Below are 15,603 nucleotides of genomic sequence, written 5' to 3' on the forward strand. Positions count from 1 at the left end.
GAGTCTTCTCCGGGCTGCTCACTGCTGGAGTCTTCTCCGGGCTGCTCACTGCTGGAGTCTTCTCCGGGCTGCTCACTGCTGGAGTCGCCTTCTTATTACTGGACTCACTCTCCCCCATACCAGCGTTTCGACTACCAGCAGAGATGAACGCTGGAGATGACATTTCCGGGATGGTACTATTCTGCGGTGCTGCTGAACTAATGTTCGCCGATGTTAACTGATCCAGATGTCTTCTCCACAAAGTACCATCAACGTCGACCTTGTACGTCGACGTCGATAGTGGGCCTGTCTGGGAATGAATCTGCCCGTGCACCCACATGTTTCCCCGGATACGATAATCACGTGTAATCACCGTCTGTCCCACTTTCAGCCGCCGAACACCAGAATCTCGAGTGTTCATGCTCATCTGCTTACGTTACACTATGTGTGCCAGATTCGGCTTCAACACATCCAAACGTGTTCGTATGTTGCGTCCATACAGCAGCATGGATGGCGATTTATTTGTCATCGCATGTGGTGTGATGCGATATTTCCATAGGAAACAGTTCAGCCTCTGGTTTACAGAACTGCCTTGTGCTGCCTTCATGGCACGTTTGAACGTTTGGACAAAACGCTCTGCCTGGCCATTTGTTCTCGGATGAAATAGCGCCGACGTCGTATGACGAATTGTGTTAGCCATCGTGAACTACTTGAATTCTTCTGAACGAAATTGAGGACCATTGTCCGAGACAAGCTCAACTGGAATCCCCTGACGTGCAAAGAGGGTTCTCAGTTGGTTGATTGTGGCTGTGCTAGTTGTACTCTGTGTATGGAATACTTCCGACCACTTCGAATAGGCATTTACGACTATCAGAAACATCACCCCTTCCAACGGGCCTGCAAAATCGATATGTAACCCATACCAAGGTGCTCCAGGCAAACTCCACAGGTGAACAGGTGAAGCTGGCAGTGTGTTCTGCCTTGAGACGCACCCCCTACATGCTTTGCACATTGTCTCAATGTCTCTGTCAATGTGTGGCCACCACACATAGGAGCGCGATAGCATTTTCATCTTGACAATGCCAACATGCCACGAATGTATCTCGTCCAGAACTCTGGATCGCAGCGATTCAGGGACAATCACCCTGTTTCCCCACATAAGACACCCTTGATGCACATTCAGCTCGTCCTTGCGTGCCAAGAAATTTGCCAAGTGCAAATCGCTGTTCTTTTGATCAGGAAAATGTCCGCTCATGACAAAATCCAACAATTGTGACAAAACTGGATCACGTCTCGTTTCTGTTCAGATTTTCTCACACGACACTGGAATGCCCTCCCAATGTGTGGTATAGAAAATTTCAACTGGGTCACTGTCTCCTTCGAATGTATCCACTTCCGCCAGTGAAAGTCGCGAGAGTGTGTCAGCATTCAAATGCTTCTTGGTGCTTTTGTACTCAATGTCGTACTGGTAACTTGACAAAAACACTGCATACCTCTGCAGTCTTGCAGCTGTCATGACGGGTAGTGCCTTGGACGGGTTAAATATACCGGGTAATGGCTTGTGGTCCGTTACAAGCGTGAACCTATGTCCGTACAGGTACGCGTTGAATTTCCGAACACCCCAATACAAGGCCAAAGCTTCCTTGTCTATTTGGGAGTACCCTTTCTCGGCTTTGTTCAACGTTCGCGACGCAAATGCTATCGGTCTCTCTGTGTTGTTGGGACACACGTGCGAGAGTACACATCCAATGCCATATGGTGATGCATCGCACGCTACCTTCATTCGCAGTGACGGATCAAAGTGACACAGTACCTTTTCAGAGCATATCATGTCCTTGATTTGCTGAAATGACATTTCACACTGAGGGGTCTATTCCCACTGTTTGTCGTCATGCAACAGATCATGCAATGGTGCCGCAACTATCGACAAGTTCTCTAGGAAACCGTGGTAATCATTTACGAGACCGAGAAAAGCACGAAGCTCTGTCACGCTCTCAGGCCTCCTTGTATCCCTCACTGCTCGGAGCTTCTCGGGAGACTTGTGCAATCCTTGTGCATCTATTTCGTGTTCACAGTAACTGATTCTGTCTTGGAAAAATTTTAATTTATCCAAGTTTGCTTTAAGTCCGTATGACTCCAACCGTTCAAACACCATCTTCAGGTTGCTCAAGTGTTCATCATCCGAACAACCGGACACAATGATGTCATCTACCATACATTGTGTGAATGGAACGTTCTGTAGGACCTGGCCAATCGCTCTCTGCCACTGTGAAGGTGCACTTGACACACCAAAAACTAGGCGGTTGTAACGGAATAATCCCTTGTGCGTGTTTATAACCAGCATGTTTTTCGACTGCTCTTCCATTTCTATCTGGTGATACACGTGGGTTAGGTCAATCTTGGAGAATTTTTGTCCACCCGCCAAACTAGCGAAGATGTCTTCTATTCTTGGTAGTGGGTACTTATCTACACACATAACTGGGTTCAGTGTCATGCGGTAGTCTCCACAAATGCAGATTTGTCCATTTTTCTTTACTGCCGATACGATGGGTGTTGCCCATTTACTGTTCGACTGGTTCGATTATACCTTCTTGCTGCAGATTTTGTAACCCGTTTTCGATCTTGGACCTCAACACTCAGTCACTTTCCGTGTTCGTGTCCTTGCCCAGTTTTGTATTGAATGGGGCCCGTGTTATAGTTCAACCATGGTATGATTTTATACCCAATACCCTATAAATATTCACTCTGTCTTGGGCTACCTTGTATCACCATGTAAAATTGTCTCAACTTAGGTCATACTGATGTATTGACATGATTGTCAATAAATGAAGTAAAAGAACTTCAGAAGTGAAAGGGATAAGTAGGTTTTGATTACAGTATACTAGGCCTATGTTAGCATTACATATACATAGACAATTACATTTACATTTACAATTACATTACATAGACAAGGTTGTGCCATGGCAAGTTGCTATACCATGACTATGTTCGACAGCGTGTTGGTTAGCTTCTTCATCATCTGAACCATTATCATACTCATAATTGTATCAGGAATATGTCTATTACCATTTGGAAGGTTTAGTTCCAAAATTTCATCAACTAATTCCAAGGAATTTCACTTTTGCATGTTTGGCCTATTTTAGCGCCAAAATAGGGCATTTTTAAGAATATGTCAAAACTCATTGCATACCATAGCGTAAATGAAAAACAAAAAAACTTTTTTTTACTATAAATCAACTTCTACATCTCTGCTTCAGAATAGACACACTCAGACCAACAAATAACCATTGGTAACGATTCTGTAGGGCATTTTTTGACGGGGTCCGATTTTAAGCAGAGGTCAAATTTCATGACCCTTTGACCTCTGCTGACCTACATACACAACAGATTTGCATATAATGGATATAAAGTGTAGAGGACAAAAATACCAACATTTTGAGGGGTAATTTGTCACTGTATGTCCATTCCTTGCAAAATTATTCAATTTTATATTTCCCCTACACCATAATTGGCGCCTGCCGCTCCACCACGAGTGCACATATACAAGTGGCAATTTCTACCATTAAGCTGTGAGTCTCATACAGCTCGGCTTGCTTCATGTTTTATTTTCATCTATGGACATAGGCCTTTCAAAAAAATATAGTGAGGATTTGCCACCCCAGGTGGTACCAATTGATGAAATTTGGGGGTCTGGCTCATGGACTATAACGCTAACATGTCTTAGAACCTTCGTACTTGGCTATATTCACCAAAACATGCATGATTCGAGTTTTGATTACTTGTTTTGATTACTGCTGCTATATCTTGGTATATGGATAGCACCAGCTAACGGCCAATTTCAAAATAAAAACAGAATAATTTCAATAAACTACACAGAATCAGATGTAACTTGTTGGTAAGCTAAGGCGCCATTTGCAAATTCATTGTCGCTATAATCAAATATGCCATGGTGTTACAGTATGTTCAATTCCATTTTTCTATGCTATAACAGCATCAATTCTTTCCAAATGGTGTAATCAGTAATATATCCGCTATGAGGTGAGACTATATTTTGTTCGGATTGTGCGTTTTGGAGCAATGCTTTGGTAATAAACCCTAATGATGCGCACAAGTTTTTGTGTCCAATCGATGCGCCAGCACTGCGTATATTGGATGTCGCTGTTGCTGCAGGCGCGCTACCACCACGCGAAGGTGAGCGTCGTGAATCGTGCAGGACACGTGCAGGCGGTGCTCGAGGGGCTGGAGCGCGACATGGAGCTGCTGTGTGTCACCGGCGTCGAGGACAAGCTGCAGACGGATGTGCGGCCGACCCTCGAGCTGCTGCGCAATGCAGGCATCAAGGTACGCAGCACAACGTCGGCTTGTCCGCAATGAGCACAACTTATGTTTCAAATGTAAATGTCTAGAAAGATTCGTCTAGAACAATTTTTGTGTAGAATTTAAATGATTTAGGACATGATGTGTAATGTAGAATAGTATGTTATTATCAAAAAATATTTTATTTTAATTAGCATATAATAATGATTTTAATAGAGAGTAATATTTAACCTAAAATATGCATATGTATACATACATATGCAGTGGCGTAGCCAGGGGGGGGGGCAATGGGGGCGGTCGCCCCCCCCCCTAAGATTTAGAAGGTGAAAAAAATGATATCCTTGTTTTGTTAAAATATCTACATCAACACACTGCTACCTTATTTAAACCAGCAGGACGGTTCCAAGTCGATAAAACATGCCAACAACATGCACCAAATTGCACCATTAACAACATCAAAATGCAAAAAGCTCTCACTCCCACCCTTCCTTGGTCGCTCCGCTCCCTCAAACTTATTGCCGCCTCCCCTTAGATTTAATCCTGGCTACGCCGTTGTAGATATGTACCTACGTACGAACGCACATATGGACACGTATTTTTGTCACATATTACAATTATTATTAATAGAACTGCACAATCTGCGATGCGTAACTAAGATCAGTAACTGATATGATCAATCAGTTGACGACATCTTGTCACGGCAGGTGTGGATGCTGACAGGTGACAAGATGGAGACGGCGACATGCATTGCGAAAAGCTCGCGGCTCGTGTCTCGCTCTCAGACCGTGCACACGCTCGCGCCTGTTGCGACGCGCACCGACGCACACCTCCAGCTAAACACATTCCGCCGCCGCAGCGACTCTGCCCTCGTTATTACGGGCGAGTCCCTTGAGGTAAAGTGGGTGGGGCAGGGGCGGTGGTGGTAAGGCGGTGGTGGTGAGGCAGGGAGAGAAAACAGGTTGGGACGGGGGCAGGGTCGGTTGTGGTGGTGAGGCCAGGGGTGGGAGCAGGGACAGCAAACAGGTTGGTACGGAGATGGGGGCAGGGGAGGCTGTGGTGGTGAGGCGGGGGTGGGAGCAGGAACAGCAGACGGGGGTTGCTGTGGTGGTGAGGCGGGGGTGGGAGCAGGAACAGCTGACGGGGGTTGCTGTGGTGGTGAGGCGGGGGTGGGAGCAGGAACAGCTGACGGGGGTTGCTGTGGTGGTGAGGCGGGGGTGGGAGCAGGAACAGCTGACGGGGGTTGCTGTGGTGGTGAGGCGGGGGTGGGAGCAGGAACAGCAGACTGGGGTTGCTGTGGTGGTGGCAGGGCTGTGGACAGGTGGTGCAGTGGTGTGGTATGTTGTGCAATGTAGGCAGGTGTGTGAGATGGGACAGAGTCGCAGTGTAGTGACCAGTGGGAAGGGATGGGGCAGAATAGAGGGTGATGGTGCAGGCAGAGGTGGAAATCTGGACAAGGGGCAGGGCAAGTGAGCCAAAGGCTAGGGTGAGTAAAGCATTGGTGATTAACACGTCACATTATTACCATTTTTAGCTCGCCTTGACATCGTCAAGGTGAGCTATTGCCATGGGGTGTCGTCCGTCGTACATCCGTCCGTCCGTCAACATTTGGCTACGGTCCAAGATAACTTAAGAACCGTTTGACCCACATGTTTCAAATTGCATATAGATGTTACTCCTATGGGAGAGGTTTGAACGTCCTATTTTGGAGCACGCCAGTCGACCTACTTTTGAGCCAAGTCCACTTTTTGGCAAAAATGGAAATGGCCATAAGTCAGTTTAGGTTCAACGGATTTTGCTAATTTCTGGTATGTGAATGAATAAGGACTGGCCCTAAAACATATCACACGGGTTTTGATTTTTTGTTGTTGAAATTATGCAAATTAGGTAGATTTTAGCAATTTCACTATGCATTTCAGTGTCAGCCTACGGTCAACGATAACTCAAGAACCGTTTGTCCCACATGTTTCAAATTGCATACAGTTGTTACTCCTATGGGAGAGATTTGAACGTCCTATGTTGGAGCATGCCAGTCGACCTAGTTTTGAGCCACGCCCACTTTTTGGCAAAAATTAAAATGGCCATCTAGATTCATTCGATTTTGTTAAATTTTGGTATATGAATGTGTAAGGCTAGCCCCAAAACAGTTGTTACTCCTATGGGAGAGATGACAACGTCCTATTACGTTTATTTCGTCTAACTGGTTAACAACTCTACAATCATACATATATACGTGTAATATTGTGTTTTAGATTCTTCGTTACAGTAATTTGACTGGAATATTTTATTGTTTTTATTTGCGCGATATTCGAAAACCAAAATGGTGATCATTTAGGCGTAGCGCCATCTCTCATCAAGATTTCAGACTTTCAGATCTGAAACATTTATTTTTGCATCAAAACTTATGCATGTATCATTATCAAGAGTATATAATGGGAGATATGCTATATAATGGGAGTTCTCCCATATATACTCTTGCTTTATATATCCCCCCTCCCTCTTCTATCACACCCAAGGTGAGCTACAGTGTCATTGACACTTTCATTCACAAGACACTGACAACCAATCCGTGAGATCCCCCAGAGTATCCCTCTCGTGATATGTAAAGAATGTACCGCTAACGCTTTTCTCATCAGTGGATTATGACTATTGCAGGTGTGTCTTAAGTACTATGAGCACGAATTCATGGAGCTTGTCTGTCAGTGTCCAGCAGTTGTCTGCTGCCGTTGCTCACCGACGCAGAAGGCCGACATCGTGCGTCTGTTGAAGACGCACACGGGCAAGCGGACGTGTGCAATCGGTGACGGCGGCAACGACGTCAGCATGATACAGGCGGCGCACGCTGGCATCGGCATCGTCGGCAAGGTGCCACGCGTTACGCTCTCTCTCACGGCTTCCTGTCTGTCTGTCTGCCTGTAGGCCCGCTTACTAAGCTAAGTTTCTGGTTTGCCTGCTCCCATGTCTGTCTACTTGTTTGCATGCCTACCTTCCTGCTGCCTTGCTATCTGTCTTCTTATCAGTTTTCGTGCCTGCTTGCTCCTAATCTATCTGCCTGCCCCGATTTCTGGCTATCTTGAGTATTGACTTATTTATACTAATTTATACAATAACTAGCAGGACACCCGGCGTTGCCCAGGAAATAAAGTGCTCGGATGACGACAACTTGGTTGAAAGAAAAATACACAAAAATATATCTATCCATCCATCCATCAATCTATCTATCTATCTATCAATCTATAAATCTATTTATCTATTTATCTATGTATTTATCTTTTTATCTATCTAACCTATCAAAAATATATCTATCTATCTATCTATATAAATATCCATCCCATCCATCTATCTATCTATCTATAAATCTATTTATCTATTTATCTATCTATTTATCTATCCATATATCTAGCTATCTATCTATCTATCTACCTAGATCTATCTATCTATCTATCTACCTATCTATCTATCTACCTATCTACCTATCTATCTACCTATCTATCTATCTAACCTATCGAAAATAGTCTTGCACACTCTGTATCAAGTCAGTGCAAGGTGAATGTTGTTACGACCATGACATGGCGGATGTAACATAATGCATGTATATTAACGCAATGTAACGCGCATTGTACAGTAATGCAAGTCAGTGCAAAGTGAATCCCGTTTATTTAGTGCTGCTTCAGGGGCCCGTTTATTTAGTGTGTCCACGCACCTTGAGAAATTCTGAGAAATTACGAGGTTATCATCGCAAAACTCCCGACACCGCCCATCCTGATGTCACAAAGCTATATGTAAACAAACAGGCGTGTTGCGAGGTGCCTGCCTCCGATATCCATTTTGAGGCCCGCTAAGCCAAGCATAAAGTGCGCGGGCAAGACGGCACACACACAGCTACGTTCATTGGCTAAAACAATCGAGTAGCGCGGTCAGGGATTTTCGGAATTCTTTCATTTTAAGAAAAACTTCAATGTTTAATGAGTGACGCACTCGTTCACTTCCGAAAGCGGGTCAAAATGCCGAATTTTTCCACTTTGATGCAAAATGCATCGGCCGGGCCTTTCATTACTTACGAAAAGCAAACAGTCTCGCCAAACACCTAGACGCAGTAACTGGTCACGTCGTTGATGCCCCATTCAGTGTCAATCAACGAAGAAGGCGGGGCTTATTCCGATTACGGAGATGCGTTAATGCAACAAAAGGACGTAGCGCAGTGCGCTTAATGGCGTGCTATTTTCTTTTTTGTGCCAAACTCTATCGTAAGAAACCGTTCTAGCCTAGCAGAATGCCCTAGTTCTCGAGATCGGCGATTCCGTACCTCAATGGGTGCGGCGTACGCTGTGATTGGAAGACACAAATTGTCAATCCTCGGCGCGCCTCGGCATCATGGCCGCATCACGTCCAGCGTAAGGGGCGGGTCATCACCATGGCGATAAATAACAAGACGTTTTTGTGGAGTAATGGCTGCGTCAATAACTGGAAATGCGAGAAAAGACAGTAGAAGGAAAAGAAATTTCATTGTCAATGAATGACGGAAACATGCGAGGTTTCCCGAAGCTATCGCCAGAACGAGAGAGAGTTGCAGCAACTACGTATCTCTAGTCGGTTTTTGGCGAAAATACCACATTTTCACTGCTAATTATCTCAGCGTAGAGGCATTGTAGGGACAAGCGGTTTGTTTTATATTAGCAAGGTAGGACAGCTGATCAATAATACCACAAAGAATCATCAAAATAAAACGGGCAAAGTTTATTAATTCGACTAATACTGCAGCATGGTTTCAGCATTTCACTGTTGTACGCTCTCCTTCTTAATACGCTCTTGATAGATTGTAAACTGATCCTCATTGCGATTACACTTGGTTTGACTTCTATAATGATTGTTGCTTGCAGGAAGGGAAACAAGCATCATTGGCTGCTGATTTCTCGATCATTCAGTTCAGCCACATTGCAAAACTGCTCCTTGTTCACGGGAGAAACAGGTATGTTACAGATGCTAAGTGTATGTGTTGGACAATAGCCAGAAACGTATCTTCTCTGAGACAAGTTAACGTTTTCGCAGTGGATATTTCTAGGCAATCGTGAAAGTAACTAGAACGGCTGGTAATTATGCAGTCATGAACATGAATTGTTTAACAATGGAGGTAACCATATATTTGATAACAAATCAGGTAACCATAACATAGCTAGCGATACAGGTAACCATGACACAGCTAACAATACATGTAACTACACGAATTGGGTAAATCACATACATGACACATACACAGGCATGCACACATTTAATTACATACTACTGCTGTCTGTGCATAAGAGGACGTGTTAGTGTTGTTGGTTCTGTTGCCATTATTTACAGCTACAAGCGCTCTGCATCGCTAAGTCAGTTTGTGATGCATCGGGGTCTCATCATCTCAGCCATGCAAGTCATCTTCTGCTCAGTCTTCTATTTTGTCTCCATACAGATGTTTCCCAGCTTCTTGATGGTCGGGTAAGAGTTGCATTTGGATAGGCTTACTGACAATGCCTCCGAGTGAATAATGATCTATAATATTATGCAATTCATTATAAAAACGTGTTTTGTGTGAACATGCATTCTTCGTTATTTGGACGTATTATTTGACATTATGAGTTTAAAGGTATCAGGTCTCAATATTATTGTAACATATGTTTTACAGATGTTTACATAGAGTAGTCGGTGGAGTTAGACTAGGGGTTGTTTTTGTAATAGTCTATCTAGACACAACATCGCGCATCTTGTTGGAGAATTGTACACGTGTTTTAGGTCGGGCGTTTCTAGGGTCATTGTGAAATGGAGGTAGGACGCGGTCTGGGAGAACGGGTGAGATGTGCGCGCAGGATGTAGAGGTTTTGGGGGTAATATATAGAAGAGAGATTAGAGAGACGGGGAGAGATGGGGAGAGACAGAAGCCTCGTCTACACGACGAACCTTAACTCGAGTTAAGCTAACTCGAGTTAAGCGTTAACTCGAGTTAGCAATTATGTAGCGTCTACACGACAACACCCGATAGCGATTATTACCGATTTCTTATGCATGCGTGCGTGCGTGTGTATGTACAGTCGGTTTCGGTGCGTGCTGTGAGATGCTGTGCACGTGCACGTGCGTCTGCATGCGTGGAGTGATGGTGAGTGATGGCGTGGCGTGGGTGCGTGTGTACCTTACCGGTTGCGTGCATCGCGTGCGTGTGCACGTTACCGGTGCGTGCATGAGTCTGGAGTGTGCGTGCGGTGTGGACGTTGAGACGTGCGTGCGTGCGTGTTGTGCGTTGGTCGCGTGTGCACGTTACAGTGCGTGCTGAGTGCTGTGCGTGCATGTTGCAAAGTACGTGGCGGTGTGTGGTAGTGTGTGTGTCGTACACGTGGTTGCGTGGTGCGTGTGCACGGGGTACACGTGCGTTGCATGCGTGTGCATGCAGTGAGTGATGCGTGCGTGCGTGGCATGGACAGTACACGTGTGGTGAGTGCTGTCTCCGTGCGTGCATGCGTGCGTGTGCACGTACACATGCGGTGCGTGTGGTACGTGCGTGCATGAGTGTTTGCGTGCGTGCTTGCACGGAAGACGTGTGCGTGCGTGCCCGTGCTGTGCGTTGATGGTGTGTGGCGTGCGTGCGCGTGACTGCATGCGTCGAGTGCTCGTGCGTGGTACAGTTATACGTACCACGTGTCACCGTATCTGCACATGTGCGCGGTGCTGCGGTGGTTACCTACACGTGTGTGCATGCGTGCGTTGTGCACGGACACGTGCGTGCGTGAGTGTGTGGTGCGTGTGAGTACAGTCGTGCTTGGCGTGTGTGCGTGTGTGTGTGCGGCGTGGCATGTGCCACGTAGACGTGCGTGTTGTGTGTCCTGTGCGTGCGTGCGTGTGCGGTACACGTGGGTGCATGCGTGGTGTGTTACCTACGTGGTGATGTGCGTGTGCAGTTACAGTGCGTGCATGCGTCGTGGAGTCCGTGTAGTGCGTGCGCTGCGTGTGTGTGCGCTGTGTGCGGTACCGCGTGCGTGGCGTCGTGCAGTGGGGGGGGGTGCACGGTACACGTGTGTGTTTGTGCGTGCTGTGAGTACGTGCGTGTGTTGTGGCAGTAACCACGTGCCTGTGGTGCATGCAGCATGTGCCATCGTGCGATGCTGTGCGTGTGACGGACATGTGCGTGAATGAGCTATGTGCGTGGTGTGCAGTACCGTGCATGGCGTGCGTGCGTACGGCGTTACGTACATCGACTAAGTGTTGCCGCCTTGTGGATTATGTACTATTCGTACTCGAGTTAGTGTCTACCGGGGCCTTACTCGAGTTGAGCTTACTCGATCGACTGGGACGAGGTTAAGCGTAACTCGGTTAATGCTAACTCGAGTAAAGGCCTTGTAGACATTTAACTCGAGTTAGGTTCGTCGTGTAGCGAGGCTGAGTCATGAGATGTATGAAGCTGGATGAGGTCTGGTGTGGTCGGGGAGTGCCGCACTCCTTTTATTCTTTGTGCAAGATGGACATACTGTGTGCGAGCATATATTAACGTTTATTCAGGTCACCACACAAGTTTGGATTTCTTCTTCATCATTTCTATATCAAAATTTTAATTCAACGTTACATTATAGTAAGTTATCCAATGTTTAGGCAATGTATGTGTTTACTATAAAGTGTTTAACATCATGTGATTAACATGTCAGTTGTTTAACCATACCTGTTATAGTATCAGGGGCCGGTTTCACGAAGCGTGATTAACTTTAATTATGATTAAATCACTAATCATGATTAACCTCCCGTTTCTGTTTCTGTATCTGTTTCACGAAGCGATTTAAGTACATATTTAACTAATCACATAATTAGCCGTCTTAAACATGAATTACACTGTATTCAAAATCGCGGACAATGCAAAAGTACCTGCGAAACAGTACCTGAAAAGGAATTAATTTGCAATTATAATTACTAAATTAGTACAGCTAATCTTAGATAATTAAAATATCATTGGGAAAAAATGGAAGTACAATTTCCAATTCTAAAATCTGCAGCCTACTTACTGTACTAGTACTATACATACATACTACTACTAGTACTAGCAACTAATTATGATTAGTGGATTTAATCATGCTCCTGAGTAGAATTAAATATTGTCATTAACTTAATCATGATTAAAGTTAATTACGCTTTGTGAAACAGTCACTTCAATTTAACTACGGGAGGTTAATCATGATTAGTAATTTAATCATGATTAAGGACTTAATTACGCTTCGTGAAACCGGCCCCAGGTGTTTAAAGCACCGCATGTGTTTAAGATCGAAAGTGTTTCACAGGTGTTTAACATGGCAGCTGTTTCACCTTTTGTGTGTTTGTGACAGGTTTTCCACGCTGTACACGATGTTTCCCGTGTTCTCTCTCGTTTTGGACTCCGATGTGTCATCAGAGGTGGCCCTCACCTACCCAGAACTCTACAAGGAGCTGACGAAGGGAAGATCACTGTCTTTCAAAACCTTTTTCATTTGGGTGCTCATCAGTATATATCAAGGTGAGAGCACACTAGATGGTATGGGATTGCACGTAAAACTCACACTCACTCGTTCCCAAATGATTAATGCTAACTTTACTGTTACATTTGACATTTTACCTTGGAATATTAGAGTTGAAATTACATCATATCTTCGCATAATGAGATCACGGGTTCCCTTACCTTATCCTAACTCACCCTAAGCTATCTTACTTTCGGCGGAGGTTGGCCACCTCCTCCCACCAGCTATCATTACAGTAATACTATACCAGCGAGCCAGCCAGTACGTAGATTACTATACCGCATGCACAGCAGCCGCGCACTAACGTGGTTTATCTCTCGCTGGCATCGTGCAGGCGGCATCATCATGTACGGAGCGTTCCTGCTGTTTGACGCGGAGTTCATCCACGTCGTCGCAATCACGTTCACTGCCCTCATCCTCACCGAGCTGCTCATGGTTGCGCTCACCATCCGCCGCTGGCACTGGACGATGGCCGTCGGTGAGCTGCTCAGCCTCGCCATCTACCTGCTCTCACTCGTCATCCTCAACGACTACTTCGGTGAGTTTGGGAGTATACCGTGACGCCACCTGTGGGGATTCGGCTAACCGGTTGTTTGTCATTTTCCGTTCAAATTAAGGTTTCAACCGTGTGAAACTCGTGCAAAATGCATGGATTCATGCATTTGGTATGTATATTTTTGTGTGGATATGTTGCGTTTTGTTGGCAGTATTGACCATCGTGTTTTTTAGTGGTTTATTGCACAAACATGGCTGTACAGGTTTGTGCCAAAGGACAAAGGTGATTCTGAGAGGATGTCACCCCCTTTCCACCCCAGTGAAATGTCTTGGTTATATTAGTGTGACCAATGAAGATTGGGTGTTTACTCATTTTGCATTCATAGGATTTATTATTTCATGTGATTGAGTACTGGTTTAAAAGAATAATAGTCCCATTGATTATGCAAAGTTGACGAATGCTACAGTAACTGGCACCTTGTGTAGTTAATAAGTACATTACCTTATAGCCAAACGCGTATTAGTTTGTCCGATATCACTGCTGGTTACTAAGAAATGTCAAATTGAAATCTGCAGTTCAAGAAATCAGTTGACTGACTTGTTTACAGTTTCAAAACCGCATACGGTGAAACGGGTGTAATACAGATTTATAGTGCACCGGACATTTTCGCATGCATGCTTGGCCGTACGCAATGCTAGCGATAGTACAGTACTGTAACTGCATACGTAACAGTAGCTCTGATTGTAATGAACGTGGAATCCACGTATGAATCACGGACGCTCGTGATAATCAAGTAGGCTGTGGGGGGGGGGCAATACTATGGGGATATCGCGGAATAACCACGGCCACAGACTAAACATGGAAAGCAGATTGCACTACGCGTATTTACATATATTGGTCAAACGAATACACCTCTGTGTCCGAAATTTAAGACATGTGGGTACCCGTTCATTATCACCCACGGTTATTTACTTGTGCCTCAATACCGAGAATACACCCATGCAGAGATACATTCTACTAGCTCATTAGTCGTTATAAGCATCTCGGGACAAACAATTCTTTGCTCAACACCCGTAGCAACATGTGACATCACCTAACTGTTTCGAGGCTATTTTGCTTGGCAAACAATCTAGCGTTGACGCCAGATTACCAGATTTACGGATTTCAATTAGACTTTGCTTAGTAATTAGCAGTGATATTGTACAAACTAATACGCGTTTGGCTATAAGGTAATGTACTTATTAACTACACAAGGTGCCAGTTACTGTAGCATTCGTCAACTTTGCATAATCAATGGGCCTATTATGCCTATAAGTTATTTTGCATCTAGTTTTAATAGATGGGCTCGTAAAGTGAGTGTTGAGATGGTATACACACCACATTGTTGCTCTCTAGGTTTTACATTGTCACATTTTACTCCGGCAGATGCATCTTTCATATCGACGTGGGACTTCATATGGAAGGTGACAAGCATCACACTGGTCAGCTGTCTACCACTCTACATACTCAAATATTTGCGCAAGAGATTCTCGCCTCCCAGCTACCAGAAGTTGACCTAGTCGTCGCTAAACTGTCTTCCTCAGTGATGCATGCAAACACTAGCTCCACCTGTGTGCCTGAATGTGAATGTCGTGTTACATATCTGCCAATCCCGAATCTGTTTCGTGGACTACTTTGATGTAGGTTTGCTACGATTTAGCGTCGAGGTTAGCTATGTGAGGAATTTATTTATTGATGTACATAGGTTATGAACTAATGTTGGGTGGATCTCTATGGAATATAATGAATCACTATTATGAGTGTAAATAATATATGCTCCCAAATCAATCAAATCCTCTATCCATCTATCTATCTTTGTGTGTGTGTGGCAGTGTTGTAGTCGAGTCCAAAAAAAGGGAAAAAAGGGAAAAAATCGCAACAGTGCATCGTAGACATTCGAAAGTGTATAGTCAGCCGAAAACACAGAGACATGAGTCATACGAAACGTGTCAAAGTAACGGATCCATTTGTGTTTTACGAGAATGACACGGCTTGTTGAACCAAATGAGAGAGTGCTAGTACCTTCGAAGTGGTAGAAGAAAAGAAAGAAGTGGTAGAAAAAACGCAAAGGAACGAAGTGACAGCAGATTCAAACCAAAGGGACAAGATCTTAATCGAGCCATTGAAAACGTTACAAGATTAGGCCGTGTATCTAGAAAACCTAGGAGTTTTAGTTTTAAATTGTTGTAAACTGTGTGTTACAATATGTACAGTTGTGTACTATGTATGTAGTGGCCTCGAGCCGGCCTCGACCCGAGTCCTTGAGTCCGG

At 44.8% G+C, this 15,603-nt stretch overlaps 1 protein-coding gene across 1 annotated transcript in view; it reads left to right on the forward strand.

Annotated features, from left to right (window-relative positions):
* Positions 1-15,168, forward strand: part of LOC106820732 (probable phospholipid-transporting ATPase IIB) — a 34,956-nt gene extending 19,788 nt beyond the window's left edge. The window contains exons 16-23 of the mRNA XM_014825272.1: positions 4,150-4,320; positions 5,001-5,189; positions 6,949-7,158; positions 9,174-9,262; positions 9,637-9,768; positions 12,630-12,796; positions 13,132-13,335; positions 14,719-15,168. Of these exons, the coding sequence (XP_014680758.1) occupies positions 4,150-4,320; positions 5,001-5,189; positions 6,949-7,158; positions 9,174-9,262; positions 9,637-9,768; positions 12,630-12,796; positions 13,132-13,335; positions 14,719-14,852 (1,296 nt within the window). The 3' untranslated portion in view covers positions 14,853-15,168. The remainder of the gene's footprint in view (positions 1-4,149; positions 4,321-5,000; positions 5,190-6,948; positions 7,159-9,173; positions 9,263-9,636; positions 9,769-12,629; positions 12,797-13,131; positions 13,336-14,718) is intronic.
* Positions 15,169-15,603: the final 435 nt, after the last annotated feature.

The sequence above is a fragment of the Priapulus caudatus genome, unplaced genomic scaffold (genome assembly GCF_000485595.1).
Source record: "Priapulus caudatus unplaced genomic scaffold, Priapulus_caudatus-5.0.1 Scaffold44, whole genome shotgun sequence".
Taxonomy (NCBI): Eukaryota; Metazoa; Priapulida; class Priapulimorpha; order Priapulimorphida; family Priapulidae; genus Priapulus; species Priapulus caudatus.